This window comes from Oryctolagus cuniculus, chromosome 19 (assembly GCF_964237555.1).
Source record: "Oryctolagus cuniculus chromosome 19, mOryCun1.1, whole genome shotgun sequence".
Lineage (NCBI taxonomy): Eukaryota > Metazoa > Chordata > Mammalia > Lagomorpha > Leporidae > Oryctolagus > Oryctolagus cuniculus.
Window position 1 is genome coordinate 45,582,177 of NC_091450.1, and position 24,694 is coordinate 45,606,870.

Below are 24,694 nucleotides of genomic sequence, written 5' to 3' on the forward strand. Positions count from 1 at the left end.
ATTGAAAATCATCCAAAGTCAAAGGTAACTTGGCAAGAGGATTCCCAAGACCCTGGGGAGGGGTGGTGCCGGAGGAGGGTGGGGGGTCGGAGCCCTGCCTGGGAGGCCGTCTCTCTTCCTCTCATTCCGTTTGCTTCTACCCCATTTCTAGAACTTGGCTTTGGTTCTTCTCGTCTGCATATTCATGCTAAATCACAGACCAATTTTGCTTTCTTGGACGCCGATGATTCTCTAATCTCTGGGTATTAGCGTTTACAGCTTAGGAACGGTGTGATTTAATGAAACATTGGCTGTATTGATTATGACCGTGTTGTTCGCAGATAAATTCCACTCCATTTGCTGCTTCGGGCACATCCGATACTGGTTCATGGGCCAAATGACCGACCTCTGCTTTCTGGCCTCGGTTTCCCTGAGATGGTTCTTGTTGCCATGTCAGAAATCACTGCTGTATCGCAGGAGGCCCCGGCATCCCACCTGTAGTTGCTGAGTTGGCTGCACCATGGGGGACGGTCCATGTCCCTGTCGTTTTAGGACAAGCCGTAGGGTCTCGCCTGGGAGACACTCCTGGCCTGGAGGTCAGGCAAATGCATTTTCCCCACGCTGGAGAGATTGTTTCCCTTCATTGGACCCCTCACCTGCGTCCATGTGCCCATTGCAACCAAGGGCATGGCTCTTCCCTGGGTCCTTTCTCAGTGCCAGGCCTCGTGTTGAGTACGGGGCCCGTGTATGGCCCTATTACTACCCTGCAGATCTTTTTTTTTTAAGATGTATTTATTTATTTAAAAGTCAGTTACACAGAGAGAAGGAGAGGCAGAGAGAGAGAGAGAGAGAGAGAGAGAGAGAAAGAAAGAAAGTTCTTCCATCCACTGGTTCACTCCCCAGTTGGCTGCAACGGCTGGAACTGCACCAGTCTGAAGACAGGAGCTTCTTCTGGGTCTCCCGTGCGGCTGCAGGAGCCCAAGGACTTGGGCCATCTTCCACTGCTTTCCAAGGCCATAGCATAGAGCTGGATGGGAAGTGGAGCAGCCGGGATTCGAACTGGCATCCATATGGGATGCTGGCACTGCAGGCGGCGGCTTTACCCACTATGCCACAGTGCAGGCCTCATACCCTGCAAATGTTTCCATATACACAGTTGTCACAGTTTATCCTTACATATCCTTTATAGGGGATTTGTTCCAAGACCCCCCTCCCCAGGGGATGCCCATAATCATGGCTAGTACCAAACCCACCCATCTATACTGACCCTAAAGTTTAATTTATAAGCTAGGCACAGTACGAGGTAAATAAACGGTGATAGGCAATACTAAATAACTGTACAAATATGCTGTTTGAAATTTATGAATTTTTATTTCGGTAATTTCCCGTTTAATAGTTTCAAGCCATTTTCACTGTCGGTAGCTAGAACCGTGGAATAGGGGATACTCCTGTTCTCTGAATTGACGACCTTGCCTTGATACTCAGCCTTGTAATTATCTGGACTTGAACTTCAGGAACTGAAGCCTTCGTGTAGCCAGACTGAAGGATGTAGCACAGGGGATTGGGCCTCTGTGCCTCTGAGTGACAGGCGGTGGAGGATGGAGTATCAAGGTCTGCCTCCATGGAGGGTAACAGGGTAATATGGACAAGTGCCTTCAAACTGTGCCTGCCCTTTGATCCAGTAATTGCATTCCTAGGAAATCATCATATGAAATTGGCCATCAAAATGCATGATGATTTATGTGCAAAGATTTCCATTGCATCATTATTTAAAATAGAAAAATTTCTAAATGTCAGACATGGGGAGTTTGGTGAAATCAGTTTTGCTATGGCCATATTATGGAATACTAATTAGTTATCAAAAATGGCATTTGAAAAAAGATTTATTTTATTTATTTGAAAGGCAAAATGACAGGGAGATATAGAGTGAGGAGAGAGAAAGAGAGAGAGAGAGAGAGCGCCTCCATCTGGTGGTTCACTCCCCACATGGACACAACAGCCAGCCAGGTCTGGGCTAGGCTGAAGCTGGGAGCCAGGAACTCCATCCAGGTCTCCCATGTGGCCTGCAGGGACCCAAGTACTTAGGCCATCATCCACCACTTTCCCAGGCACCTTAGCAGGGAGGTAGATCAGAAGTGGGGCAACTGGACTTAGCCCATGACTCTGATATGGAGTGCCAATGTTACACATGGTGGCTTGTGCCACAGCTGACCCCCCAAAACTGGTATTTGAAAGACCAGCGAACAATATGGATGACTGAAACCCATAGTATGTTAAGTGAAAAATGAGTGATCTAAAGCTAGATGACTCCCATTTAATTAAGAATGCTTGTGCATTCAAAAGTTTGGAATAGGGACTAGGCCTTTACCCTGGTGGCTAAGACACCTGTGTCCCTGCCTGGTTTGCTTCCCAGCTCCAAGTCCTGACTTGAGGTTCCTGCCGATCAGACAGTGATGGCTCTTGTCATTCGCTTCCTGCCACCCACTGGGAGACCCCCGGATTGAGTTTCCAGCTCCTAGCTTCAGCCCTCTACACCTGTTGTGGGCATTTGAGGAATAAACCAACAGATAGGAGATTTCTCCATCTGTCTGTATCTCCCTCTCCTTCTCACATAAGAAAATAAAATTAAAAAAAAAAACAGCTTTGGAATAAATGCCTTAATATGTTAGCAATGGCTGTGACTGACCTGTGGCTGATACAGAATCCATGCTTGCTTTGTACATTTTGGGAGCATTTTTCATGAGAAGCATTAAAAGCAACAATTAATGTATAACCTGGGAAACCTGCCACACTCCACTCCTGTACAGGGTTAGCTCCAGTCTTTTGGGGGGGTGGACGCCTGGCTGATCCTGTAGGCGGGCTGCTCTGTCTCTGTTCCTGTCCCAGCAGTCGAGCCAAGACCACTGCAGACAGACCACCATACTGTTCCTGGCCACCCTTCTTCTCGCTCTCCGCTCATCAGCAGCCTGAGAATTCTGTCTCTTGCCCTGTTGTGTAGAGACCCTCCGGCACTTCTTCTTCTCATCCATATTCAAGTCTCTTGTAATCATCTCCTTTCAGCCCTGCCAGGGGCACTGGGAAGAGCAGGGGCTTTCGCTGTCACTTTCTGTTCCGATTTGCTGTGTTCTTTGACCGCTGGGGGATTTTTCCATTAGCTTTAACCTACCTAGCTTAGTAAAATCAACGCAGCTTCCTCTGTTGGGGTGCAAAATTTGGGGCCGGATGAATGCTCTTCTAGTTCTTAAACCCTTCGTAAGGGCTCTTGCTTTCTGCCCATCTCACGCCATTAGAGCTAAAGAGAGAAATGAGAGACTTAGTCTCTGTCAGTGTAATTTCACCACCTAATAAGTCACAGAGAAGGCTCTTCGTTCACAATGCCAGCCAGGGAAGGCACTGGCTTTCGTCTTCAGTTAAAGGGTGATGTCAGCCCAGGAGAGCAGGGACATGAGGGCCACAGCAGCATCATTGCGTTGCTGACCTGCCAACCTTGAACTTGAGATCTGGGACCTCCTTTTTCCAACACGGCTGTAACAGAACTCCCCAAACCTTGTTGGAAAATTGCTTTCAGAACCCCTACAACTTGGTCCGCTTGGCTGGTGTATAAGAAACTAATCACTGGCATGGGGGTGGTGGAAGAAAGCCGGAGTTTATTTTATTTATTTATTTATTTTGTCAGGCAGAGTGGACAGTGAGAGAGAGAAACAGAGAGAAAGGTCTTCCTTTGCTGTTGGTTCACCCTCCAATGGCCGCCGCGGCCGGCACACTGTGCTGATCCGAAGGCAGGAGCCAGGTGCTTCTCCTGGTCTCCCATGGGGTGCAGGGCCAAGCACCAGGGCCATCCTCCACTGCACTCCCGGGCCACAGCAGAGAGCTGGACTGGAAGAGGGGCAACCGGGACAGAATCCGGCACCCCGACCGGGACTAGAACCCGGGGTGCTGGCGCCACAAGGCGGAGGATTAGCCTAGTGAGCCACGGCGCCGGCCTACCCCGGAGTTTATTTTGCAGTGGGCAGAGCCAGGAGTCAGGCAGCCATCACTCGATGGCCAATCTCTGCGAGGGATGGAGGGTGGTAAATCTGACAATGGAAGTGGAGACTGAGCAGAGCCCGGTCGGCTCTGTGCGGGTGTCCCATTGGTCCTCAGTGCTTGTGGTGAGCTTCCTTAGCTTGGTCCGTGATAGCAGGCTGGCGTGTTCATCTGAAGATGCTGTGGTGGCAGAGTGGGCTACAGCCAGTGTGGGGCCTATGGCTAGATGAGCTGTTTGCTTGACCGGGGCTGGATGTTGCTGTAAAACATCTCAAAATGAGTCTAGTGATGGGATATTGGCCATGGAGGTAATGCCTGAATTCTATTTTTTTTTCTTTTGAAGATTTATTTATTTATTTGAAAGTCAGAGTTCCGAAGAGGCAGAGGCAGAGAGAGACAGAAAGAGAGGTCTTCTATCAGCTGTTCGCTCCCCAAGTGGCCACAACGGCCGGAGCTGCGCCAATCCAAAGCCAGGAGCCAGGAGCTTCTTTCAGTCTCCCATGCTGGTGCAGGGGCCCAAGGACTTGGACTGTCTTCCACTACTTTCCACAGTGAGGACAGAGGAACTTCAAGCAAAGGGAGAGAGACTGGGGTCTGATAAAGCCAACACTAACGCTACTAGCGATAGGGGCTAAGTTTCATGGCCTTTTAGCCTGCTTCTGGGGTTAACAGTGACTCCCCCTTGGCAAGGCGATGTCTGGCCAGGGTGATCGTGGAGCCTGAGGTTTGCAGGAATGCTGCTCACCACTGGATTCTTTTATTATTATTTTTTTGACAGGCAGAGTGGACAGTGAGAGAGGTCTTCCTTTTGCCGTTGGTTCACCCTCCAGTGGCCGCCGCGGCCGGTGCACCGCGCTGATCCAATGGCAGGAGCCAGGTGCTTCTCCTGGTCTCCCATGGGGTGCAGGGCCCAAGCACCTGGGCCATCCTCCACTGCACTCCCGGGACATAGCAGAGAGCTGGCCTGGAAGAGGGGCAACCGGGTCAGAATCCGGCGCCCCGACCGGGACTAGAACCCGGTGTGCCGGCGCCGCAAGGTGGAGGATTAGCCTAGTGAGCCGTGGCACCGGCCTCACCACTGGATTCTAACCTTGGATTCCAGATGCAACCTTGGATCCCAGAGGTGGTGGCTAGTTAGGTAGGGGTCAGTACCTACAGACAGGCTCTTGGGGAGGCCAGTCACCATCGCCAGCTGTGTCCCTCTGCACTGTCCTCACCACAGGGGCCTGGAGCCCTCAGCTCAATGCCCTGCTCCTCCAGCACCAGGCCAGTCTGTCTCTGAAAAGCCACTGCCAGTCCAAGCTTTATTCAGCCTCTCCGAAACCTCACCTCCCAGCGTTCTCTGTTTCATTTCTCTCTCCTCCACCTCCTGTGTATCTTTTTCCCCCTGGGTAAATTTTAAGTCCATTAAGCCTCCTAAAATCCTTTGTGAAATAAAATTTCATTTAAACACACAAAGCAACAAATATAGGCAGCGCCTCCAGGGCTGGGTGCATTTCACTGGAGCCTGCAGCACAGGTGCTGGGCATGCACATTTACTGAACTATGCTGTGGGACCTCAGATAATACAGCACCTGGGTTGGAGGGTCCCTTAACGCTTTTAAGAAGTAGATCGGGGGAGGGGAGAGATAGGTCTTTCATTTGCTGGGTCATTCCCCAAAGGCCTGAAATAGCTGGGCCAGGAGCAAGACAAAGCCAGGAGGTAGGGATTCAGTCTGGGTCTCCCACGCGAGTGCCGGGGACCCAAGTACTTGAGCCATCACCTGCTGCCTCCCAGGGTGCACATTAGCAGGAAACTAGCAACAGGAGTGGAGCTGGGACTCATATGTAGGTACTTTGACAGGGGTTGCAGGTGTCCCAAGAGACATCTATAAATATATGTATACACACACACATATGTATATAAGAATTATTTATTTATTTATTTATTTTTTGACAGGCAGAGTGGACAGTGAGAGAGAGAGACAGAGAGAAAGGTCTTCCTTTGCCATTGGTTCACCCTCCAATGGCCGCTGTGGCCGGTGCAGGAAACCTCTTTTAAATTGCCTTTGGCTCGGTCCTTGTCCTGTTGTTTCCTTGGAATACAGATCATTAGGTTTGTATATAAAATTCTCCAGGTTCATTTGCATCATTTTTTTAAAAGATTTATTTACTTATTTGAAAGGCAGAGTTAGAGAGAGAGAGAGAGAGAGAGAGAGAGAGACAGAGAGACGAAGATCTTCCATCCAGCTGCTGATTCACTCCCCCAAATGGCCACAACAGCCGGAGCTGGGCTGGTCCAAAACCAGGAGCCAGGAGCTTCTTCTGGGTCTCCCACATGGGTTCAGGGGCCCAAGGACTTGGGCCATCCTCTGCTGCCTTCCCAGACACATTAGCAGAGAGCTGGATGGGAAACGGGGCAGCTGGGACTCAAACTGGTGCCCATATGGGATGCTGGCACTGCAGGCAGCAGCTTTTACCTACTATGCCGTAGCACCAGCTCCTGCATGGGTTTTTAATGATTGCCTTGCCTAGCCTAGCTGAACTGCATCTTTTCCCAGTTTTCCAATTTCTCAATGATGTTTGTCAACAGAATACATCTTCCTTAATACAGCCATCACTTCGTGCCGTTAGAACCCACATACTTCTTCAAGATGCATTTCTGTGGAGAATAAGCAGATTTTGCATATAACAGGAATGGAGATAGGAAAAATGATTGTTTTTCATTAGTGTTAATTTCAGGTTGTGAATTAGTACCAGAGATGTCAGCTGATTCTTCAAAGTTAGACCATCAGCCTGCTAATATTGATGCTGGCTGCTGTCTGGGTTTCTTCTGATGCCTGGGGAGTGAGTCTGAAGCCATGCCTTCACAGCTGTTCCTGCATGAATTGGCCGGGTCCTTAGGAAGCGACATGGGGGCCAGCGTCATGGCACAGAGTGTTCAGCCGCCAGCTGCGATGCCTTCCTCTCCTAAGAGTGCCAGTTCGAGTCCTGGCTGCTCCACTTCCTGTCCAGCTCTCTGCTAATGCTCCTGGGAAGGCAGCAGAAGATGGCCCAAATGATTGGGTTCCTGTCATTCATGTGGGAGACCTGGATGGAGTTCCTGACACCTGGCTTCAGCCTGAGCCAGCCCCAGGCATTGGAAATGAACCAGCAGATGAACGCTCTCTCTCTCTCTCTTCTCTCTTCTCTCTCTCTCTCTCTCTCTCTCTTTCCCTCCCCCTCTCCCTCTCTCCCTCTCTCCCTGTCTCCCTCTCTCTCTTTCCTTTTGTATATCACTCTGCCCTGCCAAAAAGAAGCATTGTGGGGCTAAATCCCATTCTTAGAGGACACTGACTTTGGGTGCCCCATGGTACCCATGTCTTTTTTTTTTAAGAGGAAAGTTAGGCCGGCGCCGAGGCTCAATAGGCTAATTCTCCGCCTGTGGTGCCAGCACACCGGGTTCTAGTCCCGGTCAGGGTGCCGGATTCTGTCCCAGTTGCTCCTCTTCCTGTCCAGCTCTCTGCTGTGACCCGGGAAGGCAGTAGAAGATGGCCCAGGTGCTTGGGCCCTGCACCCGCATGGGAGACCGGGAGAAGCACCTGGCTCCTGGCTTCGGATCAGCGTGGTACACTGGCCTCAGCGGTCATTGGAGGGTGAACCAACGGAAAAGAAGACCTTTCTCTCTGTCTCTCTCTCTCTCTCACTGTCCACTCTGCCTGTCAAAAAAAAAAAAAAAAAAGAGGAAAGTTACTGGAGTAATGAGAAGTCAGTCTCTTGAACTCTAGACCAGGATCGGATCTATTCAAGTTCTTGCCTGGCTAATGACCATCGGCATCACTGCAGGCAGGAGGTGCCCAGACCCCTGGGGGAATGTATACCTTGGATTGTGGGCAATTCTGTAGGGCAATGGCTGGATTCCTTCTCTCAGAAGAAGTTTCCTCCTACTGTGTCTCCCTTCAGATCCCACAAAGTGACTGTCGGAAGGCAGGTGACTGTCGGAAGGCAGACACCCCTCTGTGCCCCCACCAAGGCATCTTGGAGGGTGTAGAATGGCTGTAACACTGTTGGAAGGGAGTGAGTTGCCTGCGAGTGAGCTCTGAAACACATCGGACTTTAGCCCAAAGAAGGGATAGAGTCTTGTGCAGGGCATAAACGTTCCTGGGTTGTTCCTGCAAACTCCGTCTGTGGTCCCCACTTCCCAAGGGTGGGAAAGTGGCCAAAGCCCTCTCCTCCCGTAGCCGGAGGCAGGAAGGATCCTGCCTCTGCCAACATCTCCACTGGTTTTATGGGCATACTTTTCTCACACCCTGTTCTGTTATTAAACATAAAAAACGAGGCACACACCGCATGTCGCTCCCAGACTGTGAGACCCGCTTCCTCCTGGTTTGAATGGGTTTTCCTTTCCACACAAAGTGGTTCTCTGGTTTTGTACTTTTTCCTCCCCTTTCGCTGCTATTTACAAAGCAAGTAAACTGTAGTGAGCTTTGTCTGCACACACAGACACACACACACAGGTTCTCTACTAGGAGCCATGAGTAGATATTCTATGCAAACAGAGAAGGGTCGCTTTTGGTCTACGTACTTGTGGGACCCAGTGAGCACAACACTCACTGATAGGGCAGAGGGCCAGCCAGTTGCATTCTGCAGATGGAACAAACTACGGCCATTCAAGGCCTGGTTAGAGCAAGGCCCTTTGACCGTAGGCAGTTTGGAGTGACCTGTCCATCTTTGGTTGCCCAAATCTGCAAGTGCAAGGGTGAGGCCGTTCTGGTGGTTACCCAGGGAGCCAAGTAGGGATGAGAAGGCACAGTAGCCAAAACCCTCACTTTCAGGCCAAGATTGCAAGTGCTCCCAGCCAGGCCTGTCCGGGGTGTCCAGTGTGAAGAGCCAGGCTGAAGGTCACTGGCAGGATCTAGGGCATGCAAGGAGGCCACAGGACCCTGGCCCTCTCTACAGAGGGGCACTGCTCCATCAGGTCATAGCACCAGCACACAGGGCTCAGGATTGACTCAGAGCTGTGAGATTTGAAGGTGAAGCCTCAGGTACGTGTGGTCCAGGGAACCAGGGGCAGGGCTCCGCCTGCAGGTGGCCATCCACGGCTGCAGCTGCACACCTGTCCTAATGATACAGGCTGGGAAGAGATCCAACCTAACCCATTTTTCAGATTAGGAGATTGAGGCGGAGGTGGGTACGCCCGGCCCAGGTTGCAGGGGCAGAGCTGGGGCTGGCTGCGTTGTGCGCTAACTCAGACTGCAAGAGACCCTGCCTCTGCATTCTCCCATTCACAGCATCTGGAAATGGGGCCCCAGGCTGCACAAGGCCAAGTTCACCACTCCAGTGTCCTTGAGCATTGCATGCCATGACCTCTGGCCAAGCAGTGGCTCTCAGCCGCTTGACACTTGATGGGTAAACCTGTGATTGCTTTAGGTAATCACATAGTGTTTCACTGATGGGAAAAGACTAGAGAGACAGACAACCCCTTTGCTTCAGAATTTGGCCTGGACTGAAATTTGTTTCTATTCTACAGTGCATGGAAAGAAAGTGGATTAATAGGGTGTGTAAGAGAACAAGGCTTCCTGTACTTCTCTTAAGCACTTTACAATGTCCGCAGACCCACGGAAAGGAGGCTGGGAGGGCCTCGGGGAGCCTCAGAGCCAACCCGGCTCATTTTACACTTGAGCAAACTGAGGCCTCCGGGCTTGGCTGCAGCCCTAATTAGCTATTACGCCTGGCCGGGAGCCTGGGGTCCCAGCTCGGTGGCTGGCTTTCTCTCTGCTGGAGCTCATATGTGCTCACAGAAAACACTGGGCGTGAGGAATTAGTATTGATAATGAATTTTCTACTGATCTATGACCCCTATCAGACTCATCGTCCGTTGAACAGCTATCCATGCCTCGGCTCCTGTAGAGTGGGGGTGGGGGGTACAGGTGTGTGAGGAGCTCAGAGCTTAGAGGAGAAGCCGGAATTTCTACACCAGTCATGGTATTCTCGTGGAAGGCACAAATCTGCCACCGCCGACGGTCAGCAGGAGAGGAGGGAACTTGGCTGCGGTGAGCAAAGACATTCTTGTGGAATACAGGCCCCCAATCTGGCCTTGAAAGACCTGTGTGATTTTGGCAGGGAAAGAAGAAGGGACAGTGTTTGAGGCAGAAGTACTGTGCCATGTAGGCTAGCAATCAGAAAAACAACCCCTGATGATCTCAAATCCTAATCTATAGATGCCTTAGAAGATGTGACTGCATGAGGGATCTTGGGAAGGGGAATGGTTGTTCTGGATTTTCTGAGTGCCCCTCCTTGCAAACACAGTGTCCTTGTAGGCAGAAGAGGAGAAGGCAGAGCTTGGAGTGATGTGGCCACAAGCCAAGGGGTGCTGGCAGCCACCTGTGGCAGGAGGAGGAAAAGCATGGGTTCCCTGGGAGCCCCCAGAGGGAGCACAGCTCTGCTGACCTCTTGACTGGGGTTTAGTGATGCCGATGTCACCTGTCCAGCCTCCAGACTGCTTATGTCACCATCAACGTGGTGATTTGTGACAGCCAACACAAGAAACTAGTACAAAGGAGAAACAGCGTTGCCGAGACAAGGGTGTGAAATTCCAGATTATTTCCAGGAGCCCAGTCAGATATTTGGAGAGCTGGTAAATAAATGGGCCAGGGCCAAGTGTCCTGTTTGCGTTTGGGGAGCAACCGGAAGTTTCTGTTCCCATTGAAGCACGGGGCTAAGGTGCCTGTGTTGTGTTGCAGTGGGTTAAGCCTCTGCTTGCAATGCTGGCACCTGTGTTGGACGTTTGTTCAGTGCCGGCTGCTTTGCTTCCGGTCCAGCTCCCTGATAATGTGTCTGGGGAAAGGAGCAGACAGTGGCCCACACCACCCACATGGGTGAGCTGGATGGAGTTTTTGGCTTCTGGCTTCGTCCTAGTCCAGTGCCGGCTGATTGCAGCCATTTGGAGAGCGAACCAGTGGCTGCGAGATCTCGTTCTCTTTCTGTCTTTCCTTGTCTCTGTCACTATGCCATTCAAATAAATAACAGTGATTTTTTTTTTAATTATAGGGCCAAGGAGCAGAGCTCTAATGCCTGGTGGAGCACATTTAATCTTTCTTTCTTTCTTTAAGATTTATTTATTTACTTGAAAGAGTTAACACAGAGAGAGAAGGAGAGACAGAGAGAGGACTTCCATCTGCTGGTTCACTCCCCAGTTGTCTAAAACGGCTGGAATTGTGCCAGCACAAAACTAGGGGCTAGGAGCTTCTTCCAGGTTTCCCATGTGGGTGCAGGGGCCCAAGGACTTGGGCCATCTTCCACTGCTTTCCCAGGTCATAGCAGAGAGCTGGATTGGAAGTGGAGCAGTGGGGACTTGAACCGGCACCCATATGGGGTGCTGGCATGGCAGGCGGCAGCTTTACCCGCTACGCCACAGCGCTGGCCCCATCACATTTAATCTTTCTATAGGATGTGCTCAGAGCACAGTACTCTTTACGTGATCAGTCAGCAGTGTGGAGTGACTCTTGGGTGACTGTTGGCAGCTGCTGTACCTGAGCCTGCCTTGGGCTTATTGATGGATTTATTAATGAAAGCACCAAGCTGTTGCAGGTCTGGCATGCTCAGCTATGATGGAAAAACCTGCCGTTCTTCCCAGTGGGATCTCGGCTTCCCAGTGCTGTGCCTCGCAGGGCTATGATGTGTGGGGACTTATGCAGCCAGCCCAGGAGGAACAGCCGCAGGGGATCTGGAGGGATGCTCTCGGCGCTCAGAGCAGCCCCAGCCTGGGTGGGGAAGGTGGCGAGAGGAGGGAAGATCGCTTGCCCAGTGAAACAGGCCGTATTGATAGCAGCATCAAGGTCTCTGCAGACCCGGGAGAAAGTGATTAAAGATGTCTTTTGAGCTTCCATGGCACTGTTATTGATCGGAGGTTGTTTATAGCCGTAAAACCACTGTAAATTAGAGGAATGAAATAAAAACAGCAGGGTGCTTAACTCCTGTCCTCCGATGAGTGGAGAAGGCTTTCTGCACAGTTCCCGTCGCAGCAGGGCTGTGCAATCCATCTACAAGGGGAGTCTCGGTCCCCTGCCTCCTGAGGGCAGCAGCGAAGGCCAGGTCGGCCTAGCTCAGCAGTTGAAACTTTCCGGGAAGTGACCTTGGCCAACAGGAGTCCGTGTTGAGGCCACGTCCACCTGTGTGCCTGCTATACTGGCTGAGGACACCCAGGGCCAGGCATCGTCTTTGCCTTTTATTTTTTTTCCCTCTCTCCCCTGCATTCCTTATTTTAAAATTTTGTTGTCTTTTTGTTTGTTCCTTTCCTGGCATTTTATCTAATTAAAGATTTTTTTTTTGCGGGGGGAGGGGCTGGCGCTGTGGCGTAGTGGGTAAAGCAGCCACCTGCATTGCCAGCATCCTATATGGGCACTGGGTCAAGTTGCGACTGCTCCATTTCTGATCCAGCTCTCTGCTATGGCCTGGGAAAGCAGCAGAAGATGGCCCAAGTCCTTGGGCCCCTGCACTCACATGGGAGACCCGGAAGAAGCTCCTGGCTACTGGCTTCAGATTGGCCCAGCCCCAGCTGTTGCAGCCATTTGAGGAGTGAACCAGCGGATGGAGAACCTCTCTGTCTCTGTCTCTACCTCTCTCTGTAACTCTTTCAAATAAATAAAATAATTTTTTTTTTTTTGCCAGGCAGAGTGGACATTGAGAGAGACAGAGAGAAAGGTCCTCCTTTTGCCGTTGGTTCACCCTCCAATTGCCACTGCAGCCGGCGCACCGCGCTGATCTGAAGCCAGGAGCCAGGTGCTTCTCCTGGTCTCCCATGCGGGTGCAGGGCCCAAGGACTTGGGCCATCCTCCCCTGCACTCCCTGGCCACAGCAGAGAGCTGGCCTGGAAGAGGAGCAACTGGGACAGAATCCAGCACCCCGACTGGGACTAGAACCCGGGGTGCCGGCGCTGCAGGTGGAGGATTAGCCTAGTGATCCCCTGCGCCAGCCAAAATAAATCTTTAAAAAAAGATTTTTCCCTAATTTTTATTTATTTGGAAGGGAGGGAGAGAGAGAGAGAGTGAGAGAGAGAGAGAGAGAGAGAGAGAGAGAGAGAGAGAGAATGTACTTCTGTCCATTTCTGGGGACTGTTCACTCCCCTCAAATGACTGCAACCGTCAAGGCTGAGCTAGGCCAAAGCCAGGGGTCTTGAATTCAATCTTTGTCTCCTACTTGGTTGACAGGGACCCAAGGACTCGAGTCACCACCTGCTGCCTCCCAGGGTGCACCTCAGCAGGAAGCTGGAACTGGAAGTGGAGGAGCTGGGACTTGAACTGGAAATTCCAGGAAGCTGGAATCAGGAGCAGAGCTAGAACCCACACCCAGGCATTCCCATGGGGAATGCAGGCATCCCAAGTGGTGTGCTCACCACTGCACCCATCTGCTGCCCCCTGTTGGAAGGGTTTTACCATACAGTTGGAAAGTGGTGAGGAGTCAGCAGTAACAGTCATGAGTCGGATCTGTGCCAGCCACGTAACCATTGCACTTTCTTTGCTTTCCCTTGTAGAAATCCGAGAGGCCTTCCGGGTGCTGGACCGAGATGGAAATGGCTTCATTTCCAAGCAGGAGCTGGGCATGGCCATGCGCTCTTTGGGGTACATGCCGAGTGAGGTGGAGCTGGCCATCATCATGCAACGTTTGGACATGGACGGTAAGGCCTGGGGTGAGCCCCGTGTCACTGGCGGAAGGCAGAGGGTGCCGGATGGATAAGGGACCTTGCACTTGGAGTCAAGAGACTGGGGGGGTCGTGTCTCGGTTTCCATCGGAGGAGGAAACTTGGATTAGATCAGGGGTTTGCCGCGACGATCTGCAGAGTTCTGGGGGTTGCACAGTTGGGTTTGGGGTCACAACCGAAGGAGTTCTGGCCGATGTGGAAATTGGAACACCTGCTTTTTTAATTTAATTATTTTACAGATGGGTGTGTGTTGGGGGGGTCCAGAGAGAGAGAGAGAGAGAGCATGCTCACCCATCCATTGATTCACTCCCCAAGTGCTTGCAATACCCAGGGCTATGCCAGGCCAAACCCAGGAGCCATGAACTCAATCCAGGTCTCCCACTTGAGTGGCAGGAACCCAGGCACTTGAGCCATCACCTGCTGCCTCCCTGTGTGCACATTAACAGGAAGCGGGAGTCAGGCGTGGGGACGGGACTGAAACCCAGGCCCTCTGATTCGGGGTGGGAGCATCTTAATTGCTATGCCAAATGCCTGCCATTTTCATCACTTCTAAAATAAGTCCTGTCTGGCTTAGTCCTTATCTTCTATCACTTGTATCTCCCTAAGCCACAGGCCACCAGGGTCTCCTTTCTGCCCCCAGGAGGTTGCCACCTCTAAATGTTACACATACACAGAATCAGAGTATGGGAAGTAGAATGCAAAGGTCATTTGATCCCCAAATCTTTTGAAATTCATGTACAACTTTTTCATAATATGCATTTCTTTTTTTCTTTTTCTTTTTGACAGGCAGAGTGGACAGTGAGAGAGAGAGACAGAGAGAAAGGTCTTCCTTTGCCATTGGTTCACCCTCCAATGGCCGCTGCGGCCGGAGCACTGTGCTGATCCGAAGGCAGGAGCCAGGTGCTTTTCCTGGTCTCCCATGGGGTGCAGGGCCCAAGCACTTGGGCCCTCCTCCACTGCACTCCCGGGCCACAGCAGAGAGCTGGGCTGGAAGAGGGGCAACTGGGACAGAATCTGGCACCCCGACCGGGACTAGAACCCGGTGTGCTGGCGCCGCAAGGCGGAGGATTAGCCTAGTGAGCCGAGGCGCTGGCCATAATATGCATTTCTAAGAATACTTGAATTTTTATATTTTTAAAGGACAGGTTGTATTTTTTTAAAGATTTATATATTGGGGCCGGTGCTGTAGTGCAGGGGGTTAAAGCCCTGGCCTGGAGCGCCGACATCCCATGTGGGCGCCGGTTCTGGTCCTGGTTGCTTCACTTCCGATCCAGGTCTCTGCTATGGCCTGGGAAAGGAGTAGAAGATGGCCCAAGTCCTTGGGCCCCTGTACCCTCATGGGAGACCCAGAAGAAGCTCCTGGCTCCTGGCTTCGGATCGATGCAGCTCCGGCCATTGCGGCCATCTGGGGAGTGAACCAGCAGATGGAAGACCTCTCTATTTCTACCTCTCTCTGTAACTCTGTCATTAAAATAAATAAAAATGAATCTTAAAATAAAAAAAGATTTATTTATTTATTTAAAGTCAGAGTAACACAGAGAGAGAACGAGAGGCAGAGAGAGAGAGAGAGAGAGAGAGAGAGAGAGAGGTCTTGCATCCGCCGGTTCACTCCCCAGTTGGCTGCAATGGCCGGAGCTGCGCTGATCCGAAGCCAGGATACAGGAGCTTCTTCTGGGTTTCCCAGGTGGGTGCAGGGGCCCGAGGACTTGGGCCATCTTCTACCACTTTCCCAGGCCATAACAGAGCTGGATCAGAAGTGGAGCAACCAGGACTCGAACCAGCACCCATATGGGGTGCCGGCACTGCAGGCGGTGGCCTTACCCGCTATGCCACAGCACAGGCCCCAGGGTCGTACTTTTATGGTGCAGAGTAGATAGGTGGGCATAACAGCTTCTTTTGAGTCCATTCCATGTAGTGTGTTCCTACAGAAAACCTCATTGATGAAAGTGTTCCTTTGTTTTTAAAAAGTTTCCATTGGCCAGCGCCGTGGCTCACTAGGCTAATCCTCCACCTGCGGCGCTGGCACCCCGGGTTCTAGTCCCGGTCGGGGTGCCAGATTCTGTCCTGGTTGCTCCTCTTCCAGGCCAGCTCTCTACTGTGGGCTGGGAGTGCAGTGGAGGATGGCCCAAGTTCTTGGGCCCTGCACCTGCATGGGAGACCTGCATGTGGCTCCTGGCTTCGGATCAGCACTGTGCGCCAGCCGCAGCGGCCATTGGAGGGTGAACCAACGGCAAAAGGAAGACCTTTCTCTCTCTCTCTCTCACTGTCCACTCTGCCTGTCAGAAAAAAAAAAAAAGTTTCCATTGACCTGGGATTAACCAGGTCAGGCTTCCTGGAGGAAGGGGGGTTTTAAATAAAGCAGGGCTTACAGAAAGAGAGCGAGACATGATATAAACCAGCTGCAGCACACTGGTTCAGGAGACTGAATTGCTGGCCTCTGCCTCTGTTTCCTCCTGTGCCGAGTGGGAATGATAACACCAGGCTTGATAGACTCAGAGAGTCTGTGGACATCCAGTGTGTGAAAACGTGGGGCAAGCTACCCTGCATCCAGGCATCATTCGTCATGATTGCTCTTCACTGTCTCCGCCATTCAGCTCAGCTTCCGCAAGCTGCGTCAGGATTGTGCACCAGCTCCACTGACCTCGTACTTTCTTGTGCGGTAAAGGCCCTGGGGGAAGACGTTTTGGATCAACGGACAGGCAGTTCGGCCCAGCCGTTAAGCTGCTGCTTGGGATGTCCGTGGTCCGTATCCGAGAGCCTTGTTGAAGTCCTAGCTCAGCTTCCAGTTCCAGCTTCCTGCTCATAGCATCCGGGGAGGCAGCAGCTGATGACTGGAGCAGCTGAGTCCCTGTCACCCATGAGCCAGACCCAGAGGCAGTTCCCAGCTCCTGGCTTCAGCCTGGTCCAGCACTGGGGAGTGAGCCAGTGGGTGGGAGTGCTCCCTCTCTCAAATTAAAAAAAAAAAAAATTAAACTAAATTACATTGAATATTCTATAAAATGATTGCATTTGATAAGCATTCAATAATCTTGACGGTTCTTTTCTGCCTTAAATTCCTGAGCTCTGTCCTAGATCAGCACGTGGATCCTGCCCTGGCTCAAGGTGCAGGAAGATTTCTTCTTGGCCTTGTCTGCATCCACTTCCCCACTCTGAAAAGCAGGCTTATTCCCGGCATCAGGCCGCATGAGCGGTGGGCTTATGGTGCCCTTGGGTAGACTATGAAAAGCACTGGAGCAAGGGAGAGCGGCCAGAGGAAAGGGGCACAAAGCTTCCTGGAGGGAGGAAGGGACCAAGGTCATGGTCAGAGGTGCAGACACACCCTGCAGGCTGGTTCCAAGCACGCGGTTCTCTCTCTTGTGCTTGCTGGCCTCGTTGGAAGGACGAGAAGAAGGGTGACCATATGGCAAAGGAACTCTGTGCCAGCCCCAAGTGCAGCTGGTGCAGCTGTGGCCATGTATTCCCTGGTCAGGCTCAGGCTGCTTCATCCAGGGCATTCGGTTGTATGTGTGTCCTCACTGCTCGGATGGGTCGTGATTCATCGCGGCTTCGGGGGCCTGGTTTGACCTTGCTTTGTGTATCAGAAATAGTTCTGAAAAGCTGGAGCAAAGCACATATTTTATGGCAAAAAAAATCTCTCTTCCATGCACTTCCATCATCCTTTTAGAGGTACAATTGCGGAAAAAAAAATAAAACAAGTTTCTTCCATAAAATCATAAAAACAGAACTGAGGTTTTAATGCTTCTCATTGAAGCATTAAATCTCACAACAAAGTCTCCAGAAATGGACCAAATGCAAATAGGATAAGTTAACAGCTTTACTTACTTGTTTTTATTTGGGGGGGGGGGGGAGTATGTATGGGAATCCACTGGTTCATTCCCTAAATGCCTGCATTTCCCCTGAGTTGGGGAAGAGGCTCAATTACTTGAGCCATTACTCATGCCCCCCACACCCGATTCTGCATTAGTGGGGAGCTGAAATCCGTAGCAAAAGCCAGGATTCAAACCCAGCCATGCAGATCTGAGATGCAGGCGCGTGAACCTCTGGGCCCAAGACTGGTGCCTAATTAACAAATAAAAGCAAGCTGGGCTACTGTGGGCGAGGCACGCCTCTGAGATTTAGGGGTCTCCACCGAAGCTCTATCGCCTTCCTTTCTACTGTATAAGTAGTTCCCCCTTGTCCTTGGACAACACGTGCCAAGAACCTTATCTGAATGCCTGAAACCACAGATAGTATTGAGCTCCATACATACAAGGGTTGTTTTTCCCTTAACAGCCAAAGCTACAATAAAGTCTAATCTGTACGTTAGGCAAAATAAGAGAGTAACGATCACTAACAATGTAATTCGGGTTACTTGAACACAGGAGCTCTGATAACAGAGACAGTTACTCAGTCATTAACAAAGGGGTAGCGTATGCAGTGTGGATACTCTGAACAAGAGGCTGGTTCATGCCCTGGATGAGATGCATTTGGGCAGCAAGAGAGCTCACCCCACTGCTCTGAACGGTGCTGCATTTAAATCCCACACCTCGCTTCCCTCTAGACAATTTTCCATTTAATGTTTTTGAACTGCAGGTAACAAAACCCTAGACCATGAGGCCGTGGACAACTCCTGTGTTCACTCCTGGGATCTCCACGCAGGGGATCTCTATACCGTGGCAACCCTTGCCTGCTTCCAGGAGGGCTCAGGGTCCCGGGGGACCTGTGTAAGGCTGTTGTGCAAGCATCCGGCTCATCAGGACTCTGGGAGGGGCTCCGTCTGGAATGTGGTGTAAGAAATGTCAGGTTACACCTCTCTAGTCGCAACTCATTGGTAGAGCTTATTTCATAGAGAGTTTCTATCACTTCCTTTACCAAGAGCCCATGTCCTTAGTTATTTTATGGTGACCCATTGGGTAAAGACACATTGATTTTAAAGAATTATTTGATAGGCAGAGTGAGAGAGAGAGAAAGGGAGAGGAAGAGAGAGAGAGAGAGAGAGAGAGAGAGGGAGGAGAGAGGAGAGATCTTGTACCCTGTGGTTCACTCTCCAAATGGCTGCAATGGTCGGGGCTGATCCAAACCAAAGCCAGGACCTGGAACTCCATCTCTGTTGCCCTCCCGGTGAATTCACAGGGAGCTGGAATAGCCAGGACTCAAACCAGCACTTTTCTATGGGATGCAACCATTGCAAGCAGTAGCGTAACCTACTGCACCACAGCCCCGGACTCACGTTTATCTATTTTTGAAGGACAGCTTTCTCAAGCATTTACGTTGTTGCCAATGAAAGATTTAGGACAAAAAAAAAAAGCCTGAAAATAAAACAGCAATGTAGGCAAAAGGCATGGCCTGGACAAATTATGAAATGCCTAAGTGCTTGGAGACCGTGGCGGAACTGCGCAGTCCGAGGTACAAATGCACGTCTTTGAGCTTCGTCTAAATGATGCCAGCGAGGCAAGCGTCTGGGGCAGCAGATTCTGGATCTGGGTATCTTGGCTGTTTCTCAGGACTTTTGGAGCTCTCCTGCTTTTGAAAAAAAAAAAAAAAACAGGCTCTAATTATATCCTTCCTTCCTCCCTCCTAACTGGGGATCTTCCCCAGAGGTTTGGCCCCTACCTAATTAAGTTTCTCTTTGGTCTGGAACATGTGCAATGGCAGGGATTTTTATGGCTTTCCCCTCCAACCCTCAAAAACACAGAGTGTTCAGTGCAGAGCCTAGGATCTGTAGCTGGGAGATAAGCCTGCCTCCCCCCTTCCCCTGCCCAAGGGGCCCTGAAATCCAGGGCCAGCAGGAAGGGTTGGGGGGGTGCCCTCCTCCATCCCAGCTGGCTGTGATTAGGACCAAGTCTGCCCCACGCACTGACCTCTTTCTGGGGTCCCTGCCTTTTTGCCCGACAGTGAGGTCATCCCTTGGGCACCAGGCCTGGCTGGAATTAGCATGCGTTTGTCTGCCGCGCAGCCCCAGCCCATACATAAGGTTTTCATTAGGTGGCTGTTTGGGCGTGGGGTGCCTGGCGGGCTACACATGTAACAGTAGCCTCCTTGGATTAGGAAGTTCGCCGGGATTTCCTGGACACAGACGCAGCCAGACAGTTTTCCAGGGGACAGAGTGGAAGGCAGGCAGGATGGTCTGGGATTGCTCTCCTGGCCTGTAGCCAGTCTGCTGTCAGTGGCGGGACGGTTTGTGCATGTGTGAGCACACATGTGTGCTCATGCACACACATGGACCAAACCACTTGGAGTTCAATAAATACAGCCTCCACACTTCTGCCCAGGGGCCAGGGCTTCCTCTTTGGCCCACTGCTACCAAGTTCTTCCTTGGAACTTTAACGTAGGTCTGCTTCCTGTCTGGTCCTCCTCTGCAGCTAAGGTGACTTTTCTCTTAGTACCAGCAGCTGGAGGTCGGGGCTCTCCTTTCCAGAATGTTCTGTGCTAAGACCTCCCCCATCCGCCCCGATTCTGGAAGCCTGCACTCATTTTCTCACGCCTTGCATCCATGGAGCACCAGGGATCGCCTCTCTCCCATGCATCCTGACATCTGATGGTCCCACCAGACGCTGTCTCGAAAGCTGAATTCCTGTAGAGCAGTGGCATGGGAAGGGCTTCTGTGGGCTCTGCCAGGCCCCTCTGGCTTCCCTCAGCTCTGAAGCAGCTCCCGGGGCCCTCCAGGCTTCCTGTCTCAGTCCCTGGGCAATGCATGCTGGGTATCTTCAAGGGTTCTTTTTTTTTTTTTTTTTAAACTATTTTTTGCATTTTCAGTGGTTTCAACAACCACACTGCTGTGATGATCTGGAGTGAATCCAGCAAACTGTGCATGTTGTTTCCTGGAACACCAAACCAGGAGGCATTCTTTTTTTTTTTTTTTTTTTTTTGCAAATTAGCTACTTTTTTTTTATTTTTTTTTAATTTTTTTTTTATCTTTTATTTAATGAATATAAATTTCCAAAGTACGTCTCATGGGTTACAATGGCTTTCCCCCCCATACCGTCCCTCCCACCCACCACCCTCCCCTTTCCCACTCCCTCTCCCCTTCCATTCACATCAAGATTCATTTTCGATTATCTTAGTATACAGAAGATCAGCTTAGTATACCTTAAGTAAGGATTTCAACAGTTTGTTCCCACACAGGAACATAAAGTGAAAAATAATAGATGATTTTTTTTTACATGATGATGAAATCAGATCAGACCTATTGTCATGTTTAATCCCAGTGAGAGTCAAGTTGGGAATTGATAGTTTCTTTTCTTTTTTTCTTTTTTTTTTTTAACAGAAGATCAGTTTAGTGTACATTAAGTAAAGATTTCAACAGTTTGCACCCCCATAGAAACACAAAGTGAAATATACTGTTTGAGTACTTGTTATAGCATTAAGCCTCAGTGTACAGCACATTAAGGACAGAGATCCTACATGAGGAGTAAGTGCACAGTGACTCCTGTTGTTGACTTTACAAATTGACACTCCTGTTTATGGCATCAGTAATCTCCCTATGCACCAGTCATGAGTTTCCAAGGCTATGGAAGCCCCTTGAGTTCTCCGACTCTTATCTTGTTTAGACAAGGTCATAGTCAAAGTGGAGGTTCTCTCCTCCCTTCAGAGAAAGGCACCTCCCTCTTTGAAGACCTGTTCTTTCCACTGGGATCTCACTCACAGAGATCTTTTTGACAGAGTGTCTTGGCTTTCCATGCCTGAAATACTCTCATGGGCTTTTCAGCCAGATCCGAGTGCCTTTAGGGCTGATTCTGAGGCCAGAGTGCTATTTAGGACATCTGCCATTCTATGAGTCTGCTGAGTATCTCACTTCCCATGTTGGATCACTCTCCCCTTTATTTATTCTATCGGTTAGTGTTAGCAGATACTAGACTTGTTTATGTGCTCCCTTTGACTCTTAGTCCTTTCATTATGATCAATTGTGAACTGAAATTGATCACTTGGAATAGTGAGATGGCATTGGCACATGCCACCTTGATGGGATTGAATTGGAATCCCCTAGTATGCAGCCCATGGCCCTTGCATCTGCCCCAGTCACATTTCCCCCCACCCAGTCCTCTCCTTCTCCAAGCAGCCCGTGCCTCGCCTGTGCTTAAAGAGCCAATGACCCTCCTTTATCTATCTATCTATTTATTTATTTGAGGAGAGGGAGAGAGAGAGAGACTGATGTGCAGTAGTTCACTCCCCGTATGTCCACCATGGCCAAGGCTGGGCTGGGCTGAAGCCAGTAGCAGGGAACTCAACCCAGGCAGGTCTTCCACACCAGTGGCAGGGACCCAAGTGCTCAGGCCTCACCACTGCCGCCCAGGGTCTGCATTTGCAGGAGTCTGGAGTCAGGAGCTGGAGCGAGTTGACTCCAGCACTTTTCTGCAGAGTGCAGGTCTCTTACCTGGATCTTAACTGCTGGGCCCAAAAGCCCACCCTCAGTGTTCTCTCTTTGAAACAAATACAGACCTTTGTGTCTCTCTGCTGGATTTACCTTTTGCATCTCAACTGTCGGGGAAGTGTCTGCCATTCTAACAAATCGGGTCCTGTTTGGAAATTCTTTTACGCCTTCTTCCACCACATAGTTGGAGTTTTTTTTTTTTTTTTTTAGACTCTCTATTGTCCAGATGGTGAATTTGATTCAGTTGCCTTCAATTTAAAAGGCGTTCTCACCTGCCTCTTGTATGTGAACTTGCTTATTTTGATGGTCACCCAGATTCGGTTTTGGTTCATTTTGAGACAGACCACTGGGCCGTGCAAGAACAGAATCATGGCCAAACTCACATGAAAGTAGTTAGCAGTGTCATTTTGTTTGGCTTGTGTATCCACAGAACCCCTCTTCCAGTTACCACGATGCATCAAGAATGTTCATCCAGCCGGCGCCGCGGCTCACTAGGCTAATCCTCCGCCTAGCGGCGCCGGCACACCGGGTTCTAGTCCCGGTCGGGGCGCCGGATTCTGTCCCGGTTGCCCCTCTTCCAGGCCAGCTCTCTGCTGTGGCCAGGGAGTGCAGTGGAGGATGGCCCAGGTGCTTGGGCCCTGTACCCCATGGGAGACCAGGAGAAGCACCTGGCTCCTGCCACCGGATCAGTGCGGTGCGCCGGCCGCGGCGGCCATTGGAGGTGAACCAATGGCAAAGGAAGACCTTTCTCTCTCTCTCTCTCACTGTCCACTCTGCCTGTCCAAAAAAAAAAAAAAAAAAAAAAAAGTTCATCCAATGCTGATAAGTCACAGTAATAGGACTGCGATTTCACTTGACAGTCTCCTAGAAAGCAGAGCTCTGTGTTCAATTCTAGAAGGATTCACTTCCTCTTCACCTTCAAACACATCAGCAGTGTTCTGGAACTTACATTAGATCTATGTGATGTACAAATTTCATGCGTTGGAAATTTAATCTCTCATAGTATTTGGAGATGGGGAGGTGATTCGGTCAATCCAATCATGGGTTTTGGGGGTTGTCAGGGTAGTGGCTTTGCTACCAAAGTGAGCTCTCTATGGTTCCCCTGCCCTGTCTCCCCATGAGATGCCCTATGATGCACCAAGACAGCCCTCGCCGGGCGACAAGCAGAGGCTGGTGCTGTGTTCTTGAACTTGGCAGCCTCCAGAACCATGAGCCAAATCAACCTCTGCTGTTTATAAATTCCCCAAGCTGTGATCTTTCCTTATGGTATCAGACAACGGGTTAGAACAGTCCATTTCATGAGCCAGGATGCCCATTTCTTTTTTTTCTTTTTTTTAAAATTTATTTGACAGATAGAGTTATAGACAGTGAGAGAGAGAGACAGAGAGAAAGGTCTTCCTTCCATTGGTTCACCCCCCAAATGGCCGCTACGTCTGGCACTGCGCCAATCCGAAGCCAGGAGCCAGGTGCTTCTCCTGATCTCCCATGTGGGTGCAGGGGCCCAAGCACCCAGGCCATCCTCCACTGCCCTCCCAGGCCACAGCAGAGAGCTGGACTGGAAGAGGAGCAGCCGGACTAGAACCCGGCACCCCTATGGAATGCCGGCACCGCAGGTGGAGGATTAACCAAGTGAGCCATGGCGCTGGCCCCAGGATGCCCATTTCTTTCCTGGGTATGAGAGAAGCTGCTCACCCACAGACTTCATGAGGGACAATGCAGCCAGGGAGAGGTGAAAGCAGGGGTCCCCAAACCTGAGCACACATCCAAAACAAGGCAACAGCAAACCGGGCTGGTAGAATTAGAATCTCCAGAGACAGAGCCTGGGAGCCCAGTAATTTAAATAAAGTAGAATTTTTAAAAGAAATTATTTGAGACACAAAGAAACAGAAAGAGACACACACTCAGACAGACAGAGACCTTCATCTGCTGGTTCACCCCCCAAATGCTCTCAACAGCCAGCTCTGGGCTAGGTCGAAGCCAGGGGCCTGGAGCTCCATCAAGGTCTCCTACATGGGTGGCAGGTCCCAAGTACTTGGACCATCATCCATTGTGTTCCCAAGTGCATTTGCAGGAAGCTGGATAAGAAGTGGGACAGCCAGGACTTGAACCTGCACTCTGATATGGGATGCAGGCATCCACCAGGCCTCCAAAATAAATTTAATTTTTTTCAAAAAAGTTTGAGTGGCCTTAATCTAGGGCACACTGTAAGACAGGGGTAGCAAACCCAATTGTGTTTCCTCCTCTGAGGCCGTCCCTGGTTTCCGACCAGTAACTCAAAGCATGAGGATTTAGAACTTTCAAAACCTGTGGTCAATTGCAAAAGACATGAGTGTGGCGAAGAACAATGATAGGAGAATGCGTTTTGCAAATGCATGCCTCTTTTTGCATTTCACTCTGTTAATGAACTCCTGCATGGCCTTCTCTGAGCTTACTGTTTCCAGTTTTAAGTGGGTAGTTCATAGTGATGAAAAGGCACACCATTGCATCACGCTCCCCAAGCACCCCAGGCGGTACGCCGGGTGGCAGTGACGCTAGCAAATGCATACAAGGTTGATTCTGTAGACGAAGCACCGTTCTAAGCCCTCACTTTCTTGAGTCCTTGCAACAGCCGTAGATGCTAAGGGGAGTCTCCTTTTAGAAGGAGCGAAATGGGGTACAGATGGTGTAAGTGACGTGTCCAA

The 24,694-nt window shown here is 50.6% G+C and overlaps 1 protein-coding gene across 4 annotated transcripts in view; it reads left to right on the forward strand.

Moving 5' to 3' along the window:
* The window catches only part of CALN1 (calneuron 1), a 612,973-nt gene that overhangs the window by 305,866 nt on the left and 282,413 nt on the right, over positions 1 to 24,694 (forward strand). For all 4 annotated transcript variants that reach the window (XM_070064499.1, XM_051847931.2, XM_017342575.3 and 1 more), the window contains one exon: positions 13,496 to 13,639. In XM_070064499.1, coding sequence (XP_069920600.1) covers positions 13,496 to 13,639 — 144 coding nt within the window. The remainder of the gene's footprint in view (positions 1 to 13,495; positions 13,640 to 24,694) is intronic.